General features: G+C 42.7%; 1 protein-coding gene across 1 annotated transcript in view; it reads right to left on the bottom strand.

Annotated features, from left to right (window-relative positions):
- Window positions 1-6,829: 6,829 nt before the first annotated feature.
- LOC144507543 (chloride anion exchanger-like) overlaps window positions 6,830-15,812 on the bottom strand; it is an 80,203-nt gene continuing 71,220 nt past the window's right edge. Inside the window, exons 18-21 of the mRNA XM_078234683.1 lie at window positions 14,462-14,516; window positions 11,210-11,355; window positions 9,548-9,607; window positions 6,830-9,457 (exon numbers count right to left, since the gene is read on the bottom strand). Coding sequence (XP_078090809.1) covers window positions 9,434-9,457; window positions 9,548-9,607; window positions 11,210-11,355; window positions 14,462-14,516 — 285 coding nt within the window. The 3' untranslated portion in view covers window positions 6,830-9,433. The remainder of the gene's footprint in view (window positions 9,458-9,547; window positions 9,608-11,209; window positions 11,356-14,461; window positions 14,517-15,812) is intronic.

The raw sequence follows: 15,812 nt of genomic DNA, 5'->3' as shown, positions 1-15,812 counted from the left end.
ATGGCTGGACTTGTGGATAGCGAAGAGCATTGTCGGGCAATACAATAGGCTGGAAAATTGGGCGGAGAGGTGGCAGATGGCGTTTAATCCGGATAAATGCGAAGTGATGCATTTTGGAAGAAATAATGTAGGGAGGAGTTATACAATAAATGGCAGAGTCATCAGGAGTATAGAAACACAGAGGGATCTAGGTGTGCAAGTCCACAAATCCTTGAAGGTGGCAACACAGGTGGAGAAGGTGGTGAAGAAGGCATATGGTATGCTTGCCTTTATAGGACGGGGTATAGAGTATAAAAGCTGGCGTCTGATGATGCAGCTGTGTAGAACGCTGGTTAGGCCACATTTGGAGTACTGCGTCCAGTTCTGTTCGCCGCACTACCAGAAGGACGTGGAGGCGTTAGAGAGAGTGCAGAGAAGGTTTACCAGGATGTTGCCTGGTATGGAGGGTCTTAGCTATGAGGAGAGATTGGGTAGACTGGGGTTGTTCTCCTTGGAAAGACGGAGAATGAGGAGAGATCTAATAGAGGTGTACAAGATTATGAAGGGTATAGATAGGGTGAACAGTGGGAAGCTTTTTACCAGGTCGGAGGTGACGATCACGAGAGGTCACGGGCTCAAGGTGAGAGGGGCGAAGTATAACTCAGATATCAGAGGGAAGTTTTTAACACAGAGGGTGGTGGGGGCCTGGAATGCGCTGCCAAGTAGGGTGGTGGAGGCAGGCACGCTGACATCGTTTAAGACTGACCTGGATAGTCACATGAGCAGCCTGGGAATGGAGGGATACAAACGATTGGTCTAGTTGGGCCAAGGAGCGGCACAGGCTTGGAGGGCCAAAGGGCCTGTTTCCTGTGCTGTACTGTTCTTTGTTCTTTTTGTTCAATCCGAAAATTTTCCATCGACCACCACCCTGTCTTCGATCAGACAGCCAGTCACCTATCCAATCGGCCAACTTTCCCTCTATCCCACACCACCTCACTTTCATCATAAGCCGACCATGGGGGACCTTATCAAACGCCTTACTAAAATCCATGTATATGACATCAACTGCCCTACCTTCATCAACACATTTAGTTACCTCCTCAAAAAATTCAATCAAATTTGTGAGGCACGACTTGCCCTTCACGAATCCGTGCTGACTATCCCGGATTAATCCGCATCTTTCTAAATGGTCGCAAATCCCATCTCTAAGGACCTTTTCCATCAATTTACCAACCACCGAAGTAAGACTAACCGGTCTATAATTACAAGGGTCATTTCTATTCCCTTTCTTAAACAGAGGAACAAAATTCGCCATTCTCCAGTCTTCTGGCACCATCCCCGTGGACAGCGAGGACCCAAAGATCAAAGCCAAAGGCTCTGCAATCTCATCCCTTGCCTCCCAAAGAATCCTAGGATACATTTCATCAGGCCCAGGGGACTTATCGACCTTCAGTTTATTCAAAACTGCCAGGACATCCTCCCTCTGAACATCTATTTCCTCCAGCCTATTAGCCTGTAACACCTTCTCTTCCTCAAAAACATGGCCCCTCTCCTTGGTGAACACTGAAGAAAAGTATTCATTCATCACCTCGCCTATTTCTACTGACTCCATGCACAAGTTCCCACTACTGTCCTTGACCGGCCCTAACCTCACCCTGGTCATTCTTTTATTCCTCACATAAGAGTAAAAAGCCTTGGGGTTTGCCTTGATCCGACCCGCCAAGGACTTCTCGTGTCCCCTCCTAGCTCTCCTAAGCCCCTTTTTCAGCTCATTCCTTGCTAACTTGTAACCCTCAATCGAGCCATCTGAACCTTGTTTCCTCATCCCTACATAAGCTTCCCTCTTCCTTTTCACAAGACATTCCACCTCTTTCGTGAACCATGGTTCCCTCACTCGGCCATTTCCTCCCTGCCTGACAGGGACATACCTGTCAAGGACACCCAGTATTTGTTCCTTGAAAAAGTTCCACTTTTCATTAGTTCCTTTCTCTGACAGTTTCTGTTCCCAACTTATGCCCCCTAATTCTTGCCTAATCGCATCATAATTACCTCTCCCCCAATTGTAAACCTTGCCCTGCCGTACAGCCCTATCCCTCTCCATTGCAATAACAAAAGACACCGAATTGTGGTCACTGTCTCCAAAGTGCTCTCCCACAACCAAATCTAACACTTGGCCCGGTTCATTTCCCAGTACCAAATCCAATGTGGCCTCACCTCTTGTCGGCCTGTCCACATATTGTGTCAGGAAACCCTCCTGCACACACTGCACAAAAACTGCCCCATCCGAACTATTTGACCTACAAAGGCTCCAATCAATATTTGGAAAGTTAAAGTCCCCCATGACAACTACCCTGTGACCTCCACACATATCCATAATCTGCTTAGCAATTTCTTCCTCCACATCTCTATTACTATTTGGGGGCCTATAGTAAACTCCTAACAACGTGACCGCTCCTTTCCTATTTCTAACCTCACCCCATATTACCTCAGTGTGCAGATCCCCCTCGAAGTGCCTTTCTGCAGCCGTTAAACTATCGTTGATTAACAATGCCACTCCTCCACCTCTTTTACCAGCTTCCCTACACTTAGTGAAACATCTATACCCTGGAACGTCCAACAACCATTCCTGTCCTTGTTCTACCCACGTCTCCGTAATGGCCACAACATCGTAGTCCCAAGTACCAATCCACGCCCCAAGTTCATCTACCTTGTTCCGGATGCTCCTTGCATTGAAGTAGACACACTTCAACCCACCTTCCTGTCTACCGGTACCCACCCTTGACCCTGATACCTTCCCCAATACCTCACCACCCTCACTGACTTCTGGACTACAACTCCTTTTCCCACTCCCCTAACAAATTAGTTTGAACCCCCCTGAAGGGCCGTAACAAATTTCCCTCCTAGGATATTGGTGCCCCGCTGGTTCAGGTGCACCCCGTCCTGTTTGTACAGGTCCCACCTTCCCCAGAATGTGTTCCAATTATCCACGTATCTGAAACCCTCCCTCCTACACCATCCCTGCAACCACATGTTTAACTGCACTCTCTCCCTGTTCCTCAACTCGCTATCACGTGGCATCGGCAACGTACCAGAGATGACCACATGTTTTGTCTTGGCTCTCAGCTTCCAGCCCAGCTCCAGAAATTCCTGCTTTAAATCCCTGTCCCTTCGCTTACCTATGTCATTGGTACCAATGTGTACCACGACTTGTGACTGTTTCCCCTCCCCCTTCAGAATCCGGAAAACACGGTCTGAGACGTCACGGACCTTGGCATCCGGTTGGCAACATACCATCTCTTTTGCTGCCACAGAACCTCCTATCTATCCCTCTAACTAACGAGTCCCCAATAACTATTGCCCTCCCGCTCTGCCCCTTACCCTCCCGAGCCACAGAGACGGACACAGTGCTGGAGATCCTCTCACTGTGGCTCACCACTGGTATGTCATCCCCCTCAACCGTATCCAAAGCGGAATACTTGTTGCTAAGGGGAACGACCACTGGGGATCCCTGCACGGACTGCTTCCTCCCAGCCCTTCTCACCGTCACCCATCTGTTTTCATTCCTCGGAGTAACCGTATTCCTAAAGCTTCTGTCTATGGCCACCTCTACGTCCCTAATGATCCTAAGTTCATCCAACTCCAGCTCCAGTTCCCTAACACGGTTTTGGAGGAGCTGCAGATGGGTGCACTTCCCACAGGTGTAATCAGCAGGGACACTGTTGTCGTCCCTCACCTCAAACATAGTGCAAGAGGAATATAGCACTGCCTGCACACCCATCCCCTCCAGATACCTTGCCAGTACCAGGTAGAAACAGCAAAAATGAATTTAAACTCACCCCTGCTCGCCCTTTCTGCCTAAGCCCTGTGAGCCAAAGCCTTATAGCTCACACTCTGCTTCCCACTCACTCACTGCCCGCTCCCGCGCTGCCCTCTGTATACTGCAGCCTATCTTTTATACTTCACGCACTTAAAAAACCCTTCCCAGACTCCTTAGCAGCCCACTTCCAGTTTTCACTTTAAACTTAAAATTCTACTGCAAAAGTAAAGGCCAAAAAAAACACACACTAGCTGACTAATTAAATAAATAAACAATTCAATTAATCTCTCACCAGCACTGCTGCCTCCAATCACTCCCTCTCAGCTTGCTCCAGTGGAACAATCTATGCACTCTTTCAACCTTCTTTACATCCTTCCTGTAACTAGGTGACCAAAACTGTACACAATACTCTAAATTCGGCCTCACCAATGCCTTATATAACCTTACCATAACACTCCAACCTTTATACTCGATACTCCTTTTGCACACATACTTTTATTGTACGTGTGCAAAAAAGGCAGACATTGCAAAACTCTTTGTGTGTTTTGTTTACATAGAACCTAGAACGGCACAGCACAGTACAGGCCCTTCGGCCCACGATGTTGTGCCGAACCTTTTCCAAAACCAAGATCAAGCTATCCCACTCCCTATCATTCTAGTGTGCTCCATGTGCCTATCCAATAACCGCTTGAAAGTTCCTAAAGTGTCCGACTCCACTATCACAGCAGGCAGTCCATTCCACACCCCAACCACTCTCTGAGTAAAGAACCTACCTCGTACATCCCTCCTATATCTTCCACCACGAACCTTATAGTTATGCCCCCTAGTAACAGCTACATCCACCTGAGGAAATAGTCTCTGAACGTCCACTCTATCTATCCCCCTCATCATCTTATAAAGCTCTATTAAGTCACCTCTCAACCTCCTCCGCTCAAAAGAGAAAAGCCCTCGCTCCCTCAACCTTTCCTCATAAGACCTACCCTCCAAACCAGGCAGCATCCTGGTAAATCTCCTTTGCACTCTTTCCAGAGCTTCCACATCCTTCTTATAGTGAGGTGACCAGAACTGCACACAATATTCCAAATGTGGTCTCACCAAGGTCCTGTACAGTTGCAGCATAACCCCACGGCTCTTAAACTCAAACTCAATCCCCCTGTTAATAAACACTAACACACTATAGGCCTTCTTCACGGCTCTATCCACTTGAGTGGCAACCTTCAGAGATCTGTGGATATGAACCCCAAGATCTCTCTGTTCCTCCACATTCCTCAGAACCCTGTAATCCGCATTTAAATTTGTCCTACCAAAATGAATCACCTCACACTTATCAGGGTTAAACTCCATCTGCCATTTTCGGCCCAGCTCTGCATCCCATCAATGTCTCTTTGCAGCCTACAACACCTCATCCACTACTCCACCAATCTTGGTGTCATCAGCAAATTTACTGACCCGCCCTTCAGCCCCTTGCTCCAAGTCATTGATAAAAATCACAAATAGCAGAGGACCCAGCACTGATCCTTGTAGTACACCGCTGGTAACTGGTCTCCAGTCTGAAAATTTTCCATCCACCACCACCCTCTGTCTTCTATGAGACAGCCAGTTACTTATCCAATCGGCCAAATTTCCCTCTATCCCACACCTCCTTACTTTCTTCATGAGCCGACCATGGGGGACCTTATCAAACGCCTTACTAAAATCCATGTATATGACATCAACTGCTCTACCTTCATCGACACACTTAGTTACCTCCTCAAAAAATTCAGTCAAATGTGTGAGGCACGACTTGCCCTTCACGAATGTTTGTGTGTAAAATAAACTACACTCTTATTTTACCTGATTTTGAGTTTCTTATGGGATTATGAATAGAGGTTTGGATTATGCCAAACTGAAGGGTTTATAAAGCAGGAAATCAGAAATCAAAAACACATTTCTGTTTATGGACAGGTAGAGAGTGGAAAAATCTGGGCTATCTAAATTAATTCCCTCCTGTCCAGAACACCGTTCCTGGTCTCCATCAGGATCATAACAGTAAATAAATATTTCTAAATGCATGGAAATATTGGCTCCAATTCTATCCATCACTAACAGGCTTTCTGGAGTATGACATGGGAAGTCCAGAACTAGGAATCATAGTTTGAGGATAAGGGGTAAAACTTTTAAGACTGAGGTGAGGAGAAACTTTTTCATCCAGAGCATGGTGAATGTGTGGAATTCGCCACTGCAGAGTGTAGCTGAGGCCAAAACATTATATGTTTTCAAGAAGGAGTTAGATATAACTGTTGGGGCTAAAGGGATCTTAGGAAACTCAAAGTAGTTTTAAAGGATTTATATTTGTATGAGTAAAAACTAGAAATAATGTATAATTTTAGGTAGGTTTGATTTAATGTTTCTGTGTTTGGAGGGTAGTTGTAGTTAGACTTCAGGCTGAACAAAAATGTTTGTGTGAGGGGTTAGTTTCAGTTCCAGTTGAGATACTACTGTGTTTAGAAATCTATGCGTGAAAGAAGATCATTGCTTAGCAACTAGAGGGGCTCTGAAAGGGTAGCAACAGCTTTCTTTGTTCTTTTAGTTTTAGCTGAAAACCTAAAAGCAGCTGGTGGCAGACCATGGAGCAATGAACAGCTCTCCAAGGGGAAGCTAAAGAGGATACAGCTTTTAGCTTTGCTGTGAGAAAATCTCTACAAGGGAGTAATGATTTCAGACAGCCAGTGCCAAAGAAATCATCATAGAAATCAACATAGAAATCATCATAGAAATCATCAAAGAAATCATCATAGAAATCATCATAGAAATCATCATAAAAAATCATCATAAAAATCATCAAAGGTCTAAAGAGCAACTAGTTAAGAAGCTGGAGAAATGAAGAACATTTTCCAGAAGGTCTAGAGTTAAAAGGAAATTGGGAAAATTGTCCAGAGATAAACCTTATTGACTGCGCCCATTAATCATCAGCAATGCATTCCATACCGATAGACTAATAGAAAGGGAATGTTGAGAAGCTCATGTGATATAAAAACAGACAGTTAATTGTTTAGTCATTGATCATTTATTTTTTGCCTGGTTGTGTATAACATTGTAACTTATTTACATCTTTTCCTAAAACTTCGTTTTATAAAAAAGGATTTTTAAAAAAGGCTTTTGTTATTTTGCTTTGCTTGTTGGTTCCATTCTCATGCTTGCTAATCACAATAGCTAATTATGATGAAAACTGTATTCCGTGTCCATGTTCTCAATCCCTACATGAACCAGCTTTGAAAACAGTAAAATGTTAATTCTATCTTCATTATTTAAACACAATTTGATTTTTTTCTGCTCTGATCTATATTTTTGCTTTGATCAAGAAGTATCAGTTAAGGCCAAGAATCGAATGTCTGATCAGTATCAATTGATTTTCCTTCATCCCTTCTGTTGATGAAAGCATAGTGATCCTTAATTAGACACCTCATCCATTCTTAGCTTTCACACACCAATCACAATCTAAACTGTATACTACAGTACAAAATATCCTCTAATTCTTCCACATCTTTAACAATGCTTCAGAACTCAGTGTATAATTGTTACAATAACTGCAACTAGCCAAGAAATACACAAAGAATGGGAGGATATTTTATGGAGCTCGAAAGAGCAGGAAATATGGTTTGTCAGGTGACTGAATTAGGAGGGATTCAAAATCTTGAATTTCCATTTGAGATGCAGAGATGGAGTCAGGGGAATGTGTGTGTGTGGTGTATTGAATCTCATGCCATCCTTTGGCAGGTTCATACTTGTCGTACATTTGCATGTGATGAAAACTCAGTTACCTTTTGAAATTACCTTCACAAGTTGCACCCATTTCATATTTATTCAAAGGTGGCATGTACCAGTCTGGGGCCATGTTCCTGCTTGAAACTCTTGAGAGAGGAAGGGGAGAAGAAGATTGGCAGCTGCACGCTGGCTCAGGAATGGAAAGGGCAAGTCAGGGATGAAAGAGTTGGGCATAGGAGTGGGAAGGTTGGGGTTTGGGTACATGGAAGAATAGAAGTGGGAACGCTTGATGTCCTAGGTATGGTGGGGACAATTAGTCAAGGTCAGAAAATGAGGATCTAAAGAGCAGAGTCTGGACTGTCCCTTTGTAGATCCAACTCAGGATGTTGGCTGACAGTCACATTATTCCCGGTGAGAGTGATCTTGGAGAATGTCCTTTACAATGCTAAGAACAGAGAGTCAGCTGAGCCTACACATTGAGCCATGTCCCACTGAATGGTGAGTACAACACTGGACACTAACCTGAATGTTCAATAAAAAGTGAACACAAAAACACATTGATGGCTGCAGGGGAAACAATGTTTGCCAATCATGAGGTGTACCAGTACATTTAGCTCTCTGACTAAACTAGTCTCAATAAATAACGAGTCAAGTGAAACCCATTGATTGTGAAATATTTACAGGTGAAATTTAAATTTGAAAATCTCCATGCCACCTTTGTGCTGTCAATATGTCTTCGGGAGCGAGGCAAGAAAGTTGTGGCCATGATGCAGAGCTCCCTGTTTGGGCAGGAGATTCTTTAATAGCCCACCTAAATGCAGCATTATCAACAATTTTATTGGCTGCTGAATGGCTGCATGTGAGCAAGCAGTTTGGTCTATATTTAGCTGACAGGCTTCTGAAACAATGCTAGTAAAGTGGGGGCAAGTATTCTGAGGTTTCCCACAGTCCGGTACTGGAGCTGGTGGCCACTGGTTGTTGGTTTAACATAGGCTGTGCAATACTCTGCTGGTCCACAATTGCTCAATAACAGTGTAGTTCCATCACTAACCCCTATTTCTGTTATTTATAGCAGCATTCGCACCATCAGATTTCTGAAGCAGGTTTCTGTTTCAGTAAATGAGTGTGAAACAATAGATAAATATTATTTTCCGTGAATTTTTCAGGAGCTGGGTGAAACTGACAACCAGTATTTATTGTCAATTCCTGGTTGCCCTCTGAGCTTCAAGAATCAATCCTAGAGGATGATGTTACTTGTAAATAGGATATGGATGGCAGATTTCAGGACAATTTCTTTGTACCAACCATTAATGATTCAATTATTTGAAATCAGTTTTATATCTTGCCATGCTGTCCTTTAACCTCTGCATTGCTAACCCTGCACATTTAGCTTGATGATTGGCCATCTCCTGTTAACAGAAATTTCTTCTATAAATAGCTTTTTGTTGTGACTAACCCCTTACAAACGTATGCAGTAACATTTTTTTACAATATAGTATGGGTGAGGAAGAATGTAAAAAGTGATGCTACTAGAGAGAGTTGATATTGGAGCACAATGGGAAGTGTGTGAACAGACCGGTCCCATATTAATGGGTCCAAATATATTAGAACCGCTACAGGTACCTTTATGAACAGACAACACACCATTTGTGATGGTGGGTCACTTGCAGGAGACTCACTTTTAACTGGGCTTTGTTTCTGTATTGCTTTGTGATGTTATATCACATCTGTGTCTGAAATTTTTCAAATATACATTGATTAGCTAAATTTTCAACATGAATCCATCACTGTAGCAGTCTATGTAGATCAGATCCAGCTCATAAATTAATCTGAAGTGATGGTCCTTTCCAGATGTTGTTTAGTTTTCAATTCACATTTCAAACACTCAGCCAATCAGAACTGTGTATCTGATGGCACCTGAAAATAAAGTAGATAATGGAGTCATTAACTTAGAAAAAAAACAACATTAGACTACTAAAAATTATGAAGGATATATTTCCAACTTACCAAAAAGGTCCTCTGTTTTAACTCTGCTTCAGAATTTAACATTTCCTTCGTCTCATGTATCTACAAACAATATGAAATTGAATCTGACTGTAATCAGCGTTCTCCCATTCTTCCATTTTGTTAAGTGCATGACTCCACATTTGCCCAATATTGTAACAGCAATCAAGATGATTAAACTTGTTGTTCAATCCTGTTACTCTTTCGATGTTTATTATAGCAGTGGCAATACTTCATAAAATATATTTCTTCAGTGGTTAAGATCTGTATCTGGTTAACTGGTTCAGTAATTGATCACTGTAGTTAATGGTCTTCTGCATGTGGTTAATTAGCTATTATGATGTTACAATATTTTTTTTCAGATTTAATTAAAAGTATATAAGAAATGAAATGAAAAAAGCTGTTTGCTCAAAAGTCTCTTAATCTGGGGAAGAATTTTGCATAAATGTTCCGATTACAAAGATTGATCAAGGGCAACTTCAGAATATTGTTCTTCCCAGCGAACTTTAAGCTGTGTCTCTCTACAGAAAACATACCTGTGTTGGGGCACAGGATCAGTGATTATCTCTCTCCCACTCTCTCTCTAAATCTTCATTCCTGTTGTCAATCCGATACTCAACTGGCATTTCTTTGAAGAAACTAAACAAACCTCCTCCATTTAGTTGCTTTTCTTTCAGCACAAAACTACTGCACTTAATTTCAAATCAGCAGCCACGATCAAGTGGCTCCATTAGCCGTGGGCCCAAATTCCATTATGGCCATTAAATGTGGTAGCAGCCAAAAACGGGAATTTTTTAGATATTCCCAAGCCCCTACCAGGGACGTGATCAGGTTCGGCTGAGGGAGGGCTTGAACCTGATTTCCATAAATTTAATTAAAGGGCTTGTCACCGTAACATCCGCCCATGATGTACATTTCCCCCCGGAGGCATGATGTCACGTCCGCATGAATCACTACTGCTTTTCAAAAAGGAAAACCAGTCATGATAATCACACCAGAGGTGCCCATGGCCCCCAGAGTTTAAGGAACATAGAACATAGAACAGTACAGCACAGTACAGGCCCTTTGGCCCACGATGTTGTGCTGAACCTTTTCCGAAACCAAGATCAAGCTATCCCACTCCCTATCATTCTGGTGTGCTCCATGTGCCTATCCAATAACTGCTTGAAAGTTCCTAAAGTGTCCGACTCCACTATCACAGCAGGCATGTATGGGCATTGTCCTCGACACCATGGCAGTGCCCCCTGGGGGTGTCATGGGGCACTGACATTAGGCCATCACCTCCCTCGTTTTCAAAATAACCAGATGGTTGGAACAATGGATGAGCAGAGTTAATTTGGCGGCTCATGTGCAGGTCAATATTATCCCCACCCAACATCACAAGAACAGATTATGTCTCATTGCTGCTTCTAAAACTTTGTTCCATCCTAATTGTCTGCTGTGTTTCATGCATTACAGCAGTGACAACACTTAAAGCATTGTGAAGTGTTTAATGATGTCCTACGGTACTCTGCAATTTTAAACAATCCTTGAGCTTTGGATGTTGCGACATAAATGCAATTGTGACCATCCTTGTTCTAATTATCCCTTTGTATACTGTAATCTAATGTAAACCAAAGTGCTTTAAATTTGATTGTGGTCTGTAAATAACATTCACAAACATACCTTGTCACATATGGAGTTCACAGAATTACTGGGATCATGTTTATCCAATATGCAGAGCATTGCATCATGTATTGTAAGGAAAAATATTTTTGGAGTGATTTCATCATCGAAAAATCCACATCTTTCCAATTTTTCCAGGATTAAATCTGACAGTAAACAAAAATAATTATATGTTCAAATATTTATATTTTCAAATCTTTCATTTGAAGATCAAAGGCTCAAATTCTTTGCTGGTGAATCTTTGAATCCAGATTGAAAACATGTGCTGTTGTATTTCTAGTTGCTTAATACAAAATTACCAATCCCACACAGGACTAAAGATAGGCTCGGTTTAGTTTATGATGTAATATGGCATTGCTCAGCAGACAGATTTACTATAAAGATTCAACAAGTATTGTTAACATGAAATTACAGCGACAACTGCTTCACACACATTCTGCGCGCTCACCTGAAAGCTTCTGAACAATGTCTATTGGTCACCTGTGTAATAAAAGCAATATTTGCCTTAACATTGAAAGTGGAGGTCAGGAACTTCAACTCCCGATGGACGCTGGACCTGTGTATTTGCAGAATGGGCCTGGGCATGTGGAAAAGGAGCAGGCAAACCCAGGGATAGAGTGTCATCACAAGCAAATGTTGTGGTGTGACAATACTGTGCCTTTAAGAAATGTATATGTGTCAGCCTGTGGGATTCTCCATTTCCGCCAGCAGTGTACACCTGCCCGCAGGCTTCCCATCGGCATGGGGTGACGTCAATGGGAATTCGATTGACAACGGCAGGACCAGAGAATCCTGCCCCGAGCGAGCAATGCGCCACCTCCCGTCGTGGGAACCTCACGACTGGGAGGCCTGAGAATTTTGTCCCTTATGTTTCTTGTAAAGGTTTTAAACTTCAGCTCTAATTATGGTATCAATCTGTCTGCTCCAAGCTGTCCACTTGCTGATAATACAGAAGAATAATTGCTGCTAGTTATTGGGGTGTTTGTTTTAATCTGAGTTAATGCAGTTTTGTTATATTTTGGGTTGACCCATGGGGTTTTAGAGTAGGGTTTAATTAGGTTAATTGGCAAGAGCACATCATGTGCTCATGGGAGGAGCTAGGCTTACAGAGAGATAAACTGGAAGTTTCTGTTTCGATTGGAAAGGAGCAGCAGCTCTTTTTCTTTCTCTCTCTTTCTGGGTTCTGGAGTTTGAAGAGAGGTCTTTCTTTGGAGGCTGCTGTCTGAGAGTCAAAAGACAGATGTCTCGCTGTCCCGGGGTGTTCAAAGGCTAGGTGTGGTACAAAGTAAAATACCATGTATTTAATGTGAAGGTAGTAAAGATAGTTTACCTAAGGTTAAAACGGAAACCCATGAGGGTGGAAGAGAAATAAAAATCCTCAGATACTTCCGCAGATGGACTTCAACCCAGATAAATGCGTCGTGGTCCATTTTGGTAGGTCAAATGGGATGAAGGAGTACAATATAAAGGGAAAGACTCTTAGTACTGTAGAGGATCAGAAGGACCTTGGGGTCCGGGTCCATAGGACTCTAAAATTGGCCCCGCAGGTGGAGGAGGTGGTTAAGAAGGCGTATGGTGTGCTGGCCTTTATCAATCGAGGGATTGAGTTTAGGAGTCCGGGGATAATGATGCAGCTATATAAGACCCTCGTCAGACCCCACTTGGAGTACTGTGCTCAGTTCTGGTCGCCTCATTACAGGAAGGAAAGGATTGAAAGGGTGCAGAGGAGATTTACAAGGATGTTGCCTGGATTGAGTGACATGCCTTATGAGGATAGGCTGAGGGAGCTCGGTCTTTTCTCCTGGGAGAGACGTAGGATGAGAGGAGACCTAATAGAGGTGTATAAGATGTTGAGAGGCATAGATCGGGTGGACTCTCAGAGGCTTTTTCCCAGGGTGAAAATGGCTGCTATGAGAGGACGCAGGTTTAAGGTGCTGGGGGGTAGGTACAGGGGAAATGTTAGGGGGAAGTTTTTCACACAGAGGGTGGTGGGCGAGTGGAATCGGCTGCCATCAGTGGTGGTGGAGGCAAACTCAATAGGGTCTTTTAAGAGACTCCTGGATGAGTACATGGGACTTAATAGGATGGATGGTTATAGGTAGGCCTAAAAGGTAGGGATATGTTCGGCACAACTTGTGGGGTCGAAGGGCCTGTTTTTGTGCTGTAGTTTTTCTATGTTTCTATGTTTCTCTACTTCCATTGCAATATAGTTGGACACACAAAGACAGATGTGATAAAACAGGCTAAGCTAGTGGGGTTTGTTAAAGTGGTAAAGGAAAGCCCAGTTGAAGCTAAAGAGATGCAAAAGAATGTACAGCCTGGTCAGAAATTGGTTGATAAGAATGTGTCAGATTTCTTTCAATAATTTATTTGTGTGGGTAAAGTTTACTCGTTTTCCAGGAGGAGTAGATAGATTTTGACAGATACAGGAGCAAGTCAATATCTAATAGTGAGAGATAAGGAGTTATGTAGTTTAGGAGTATATCCAGAAAAGGTGGTATTTCTGTGGAATTTATGATGAGAAGAGTAGTGCTCCATTATATAAGGTGAGGTTGGAGAGTCCAATGAAAAGCGAAGTGGCAGTAGGAGTAGAATCATAGAGCAATACAGTACGGAAACATGTGTTTCGGCCCAACCAATCCATGCCGACCATGGTGTCCTCCCAGCTCGACCCAATTGCCCACACATGGCCTAATAGTAATAGAGCAACAGAGAAATGATCTTTTCCAGGAATACAGTTTATCCTGGGTAATGATAGAGCTGAATCAAAGGTGGGAGTGATGTCTGCTGAGGTTGAAAAACCAATGTAAAAGTAAATAACTGAGTTGTCCTGTTTCTGTTGACAACTTGGTAGTTTACAGGCAAATGTGTGTGGAGCATTTACAGCATCACAAAGAACTCTTTGATCAACTGCAAGAAGCTAATTTGGTGCTGAACGTGGCTAAGGGTGAATTTGCAAAAGCACAAGTTACATACTTAGGCCATCCCAGTGGACATGTTCAGGTGGCCCCACAAAATATGCAAGTAAAAACAATGGTAAAATCCCCAGTGGCTGCATCAAAACAAAAAGAGATTTCTGGCCATGTTAGCTTGATCAAGTTTCCCTTTGGGATCTGTTGAGCTTTGACAATAATAATTGAACCCATGCAAGGAGAAGGAGCATAATCCATCACATTCCTGACTTGCACATTGAGTAACAAACTCGTGGAATGGATATTGTCTATTTTTTAGTATAATGAGAAGGACACTTACTGTCACAAGTAGCGATGTAGATATCAATCTCAATCCTGACAAATTCTTTCAAGATCTGTGAGTGAAAGATAGAGAGATCATTTTCTAAATATTTGATAGCCAAAAGTTAATTGGATTTAAATTATTTATCTTTTCATCATAGTTTCTCCTCTGGCACTTTGATTATCAGCAATGATGTTCAATTGGTGTGATGTGGCATATTTTAGACATTTTGACAAAATATTTCAAAGAAGTCAAGCAAAAAACTGATGCAACTATGATACAAAAGTGGAGGCAGTATGCAAGATTTGTGTTTAAGATATGACCAAGATATCTGACTGGAAATATGATATGTGATATGATATTTCCAGTCAGATATGATATTTCCAGTCAGATATGTGACTGGAAATGTATCTCAACTGGAACAACAGATTAACAAGGAGAATAAATACTTGGTAGATGAATAGACTTTGCTGACCATATTGCAGAGGTGTTAGCCAGTTACACACTCACCTCTGAAGGATAAGTTTAAGTCCCACTTCAGCACAAAGAACAAAAAACAATGTAGCACAGAAACAGGCCCTTCGGCCTCCAAGCCTGCACCGATCACATTGTCCTATCTAGAGCAACCGCTTATATCCCTCTATTCCCTGTCTGTTCACGTGTCTATCCAGATAAGTCTTAAATGTCACTAACGTATTTGCCTCAACCACCTCACTTGGCAGTGCATTCCAGACCCCCACAACCTCTGTGTAAAAAACTTTCCCTGCACATCTTCACTGAACCTTTCCCCCCTTACCTTGAACTCGTGCCCCCTTGTAAAGTCAAGCTGACTGATGGAAACTGTGCCACTGTAGATGCTGCCTGTTCAATGAGACTTGAAATCTAAGCCCCTAGGTCAATATAAAAGATCCCACAGGACTACTTTGCAGATCAGGAGAGTTATCCCTGGTGCTCTGGCCAATATTTATTTCTCAATCAACAGAATACAAATTATCTGGTCATTAACAGATGGCTGTTTTGGGCAGTTTGCAGAGTGCAAAATAGCTACTAGCCAGAACTTTACTGCCTCACCCGCCCCGAGGCTCGCAGAACGGATTTCTCTGTTGGCTTCGGGTGGGATTTTACGAGTTCACCTGAGCTCACACTCCTTCCCAGCTAGTGTGTTTCCTATAATTTATAACAGTTGCTACCCTTCAAAAAGAACTTTGTTGGCTTTCAGATATCAGTGGTCATGAAATGCATTATAAACTGCAACTCTTTCTTCTTTTCCATTCTGTCCTTCCCTTTCTTCTTTCCCTTTCAGCTCTTCCTTCTATAGTGCAGAAGGAGGTCATTCAACCCATCAGGTCTACACCAACTCTCTGACAGA

This window comes from Mustelus asterias, chromosome 19 (assembly GCF_964213995.1).
Source record: "Mustelus asterias chromosome 19, sMusAst1.hap1.1, whole genome shotgun sequence".
Classification (NCBI taxonomy): Eukaryota; Metazoa; Chordata; class Chondrichthyes; order Carcharhiniformes; family Triakidae; genus Mustelus; species Mustelus asterias.
This window is presented reverse-complemented; position numbering and strand designations above follow the sequence as displayed.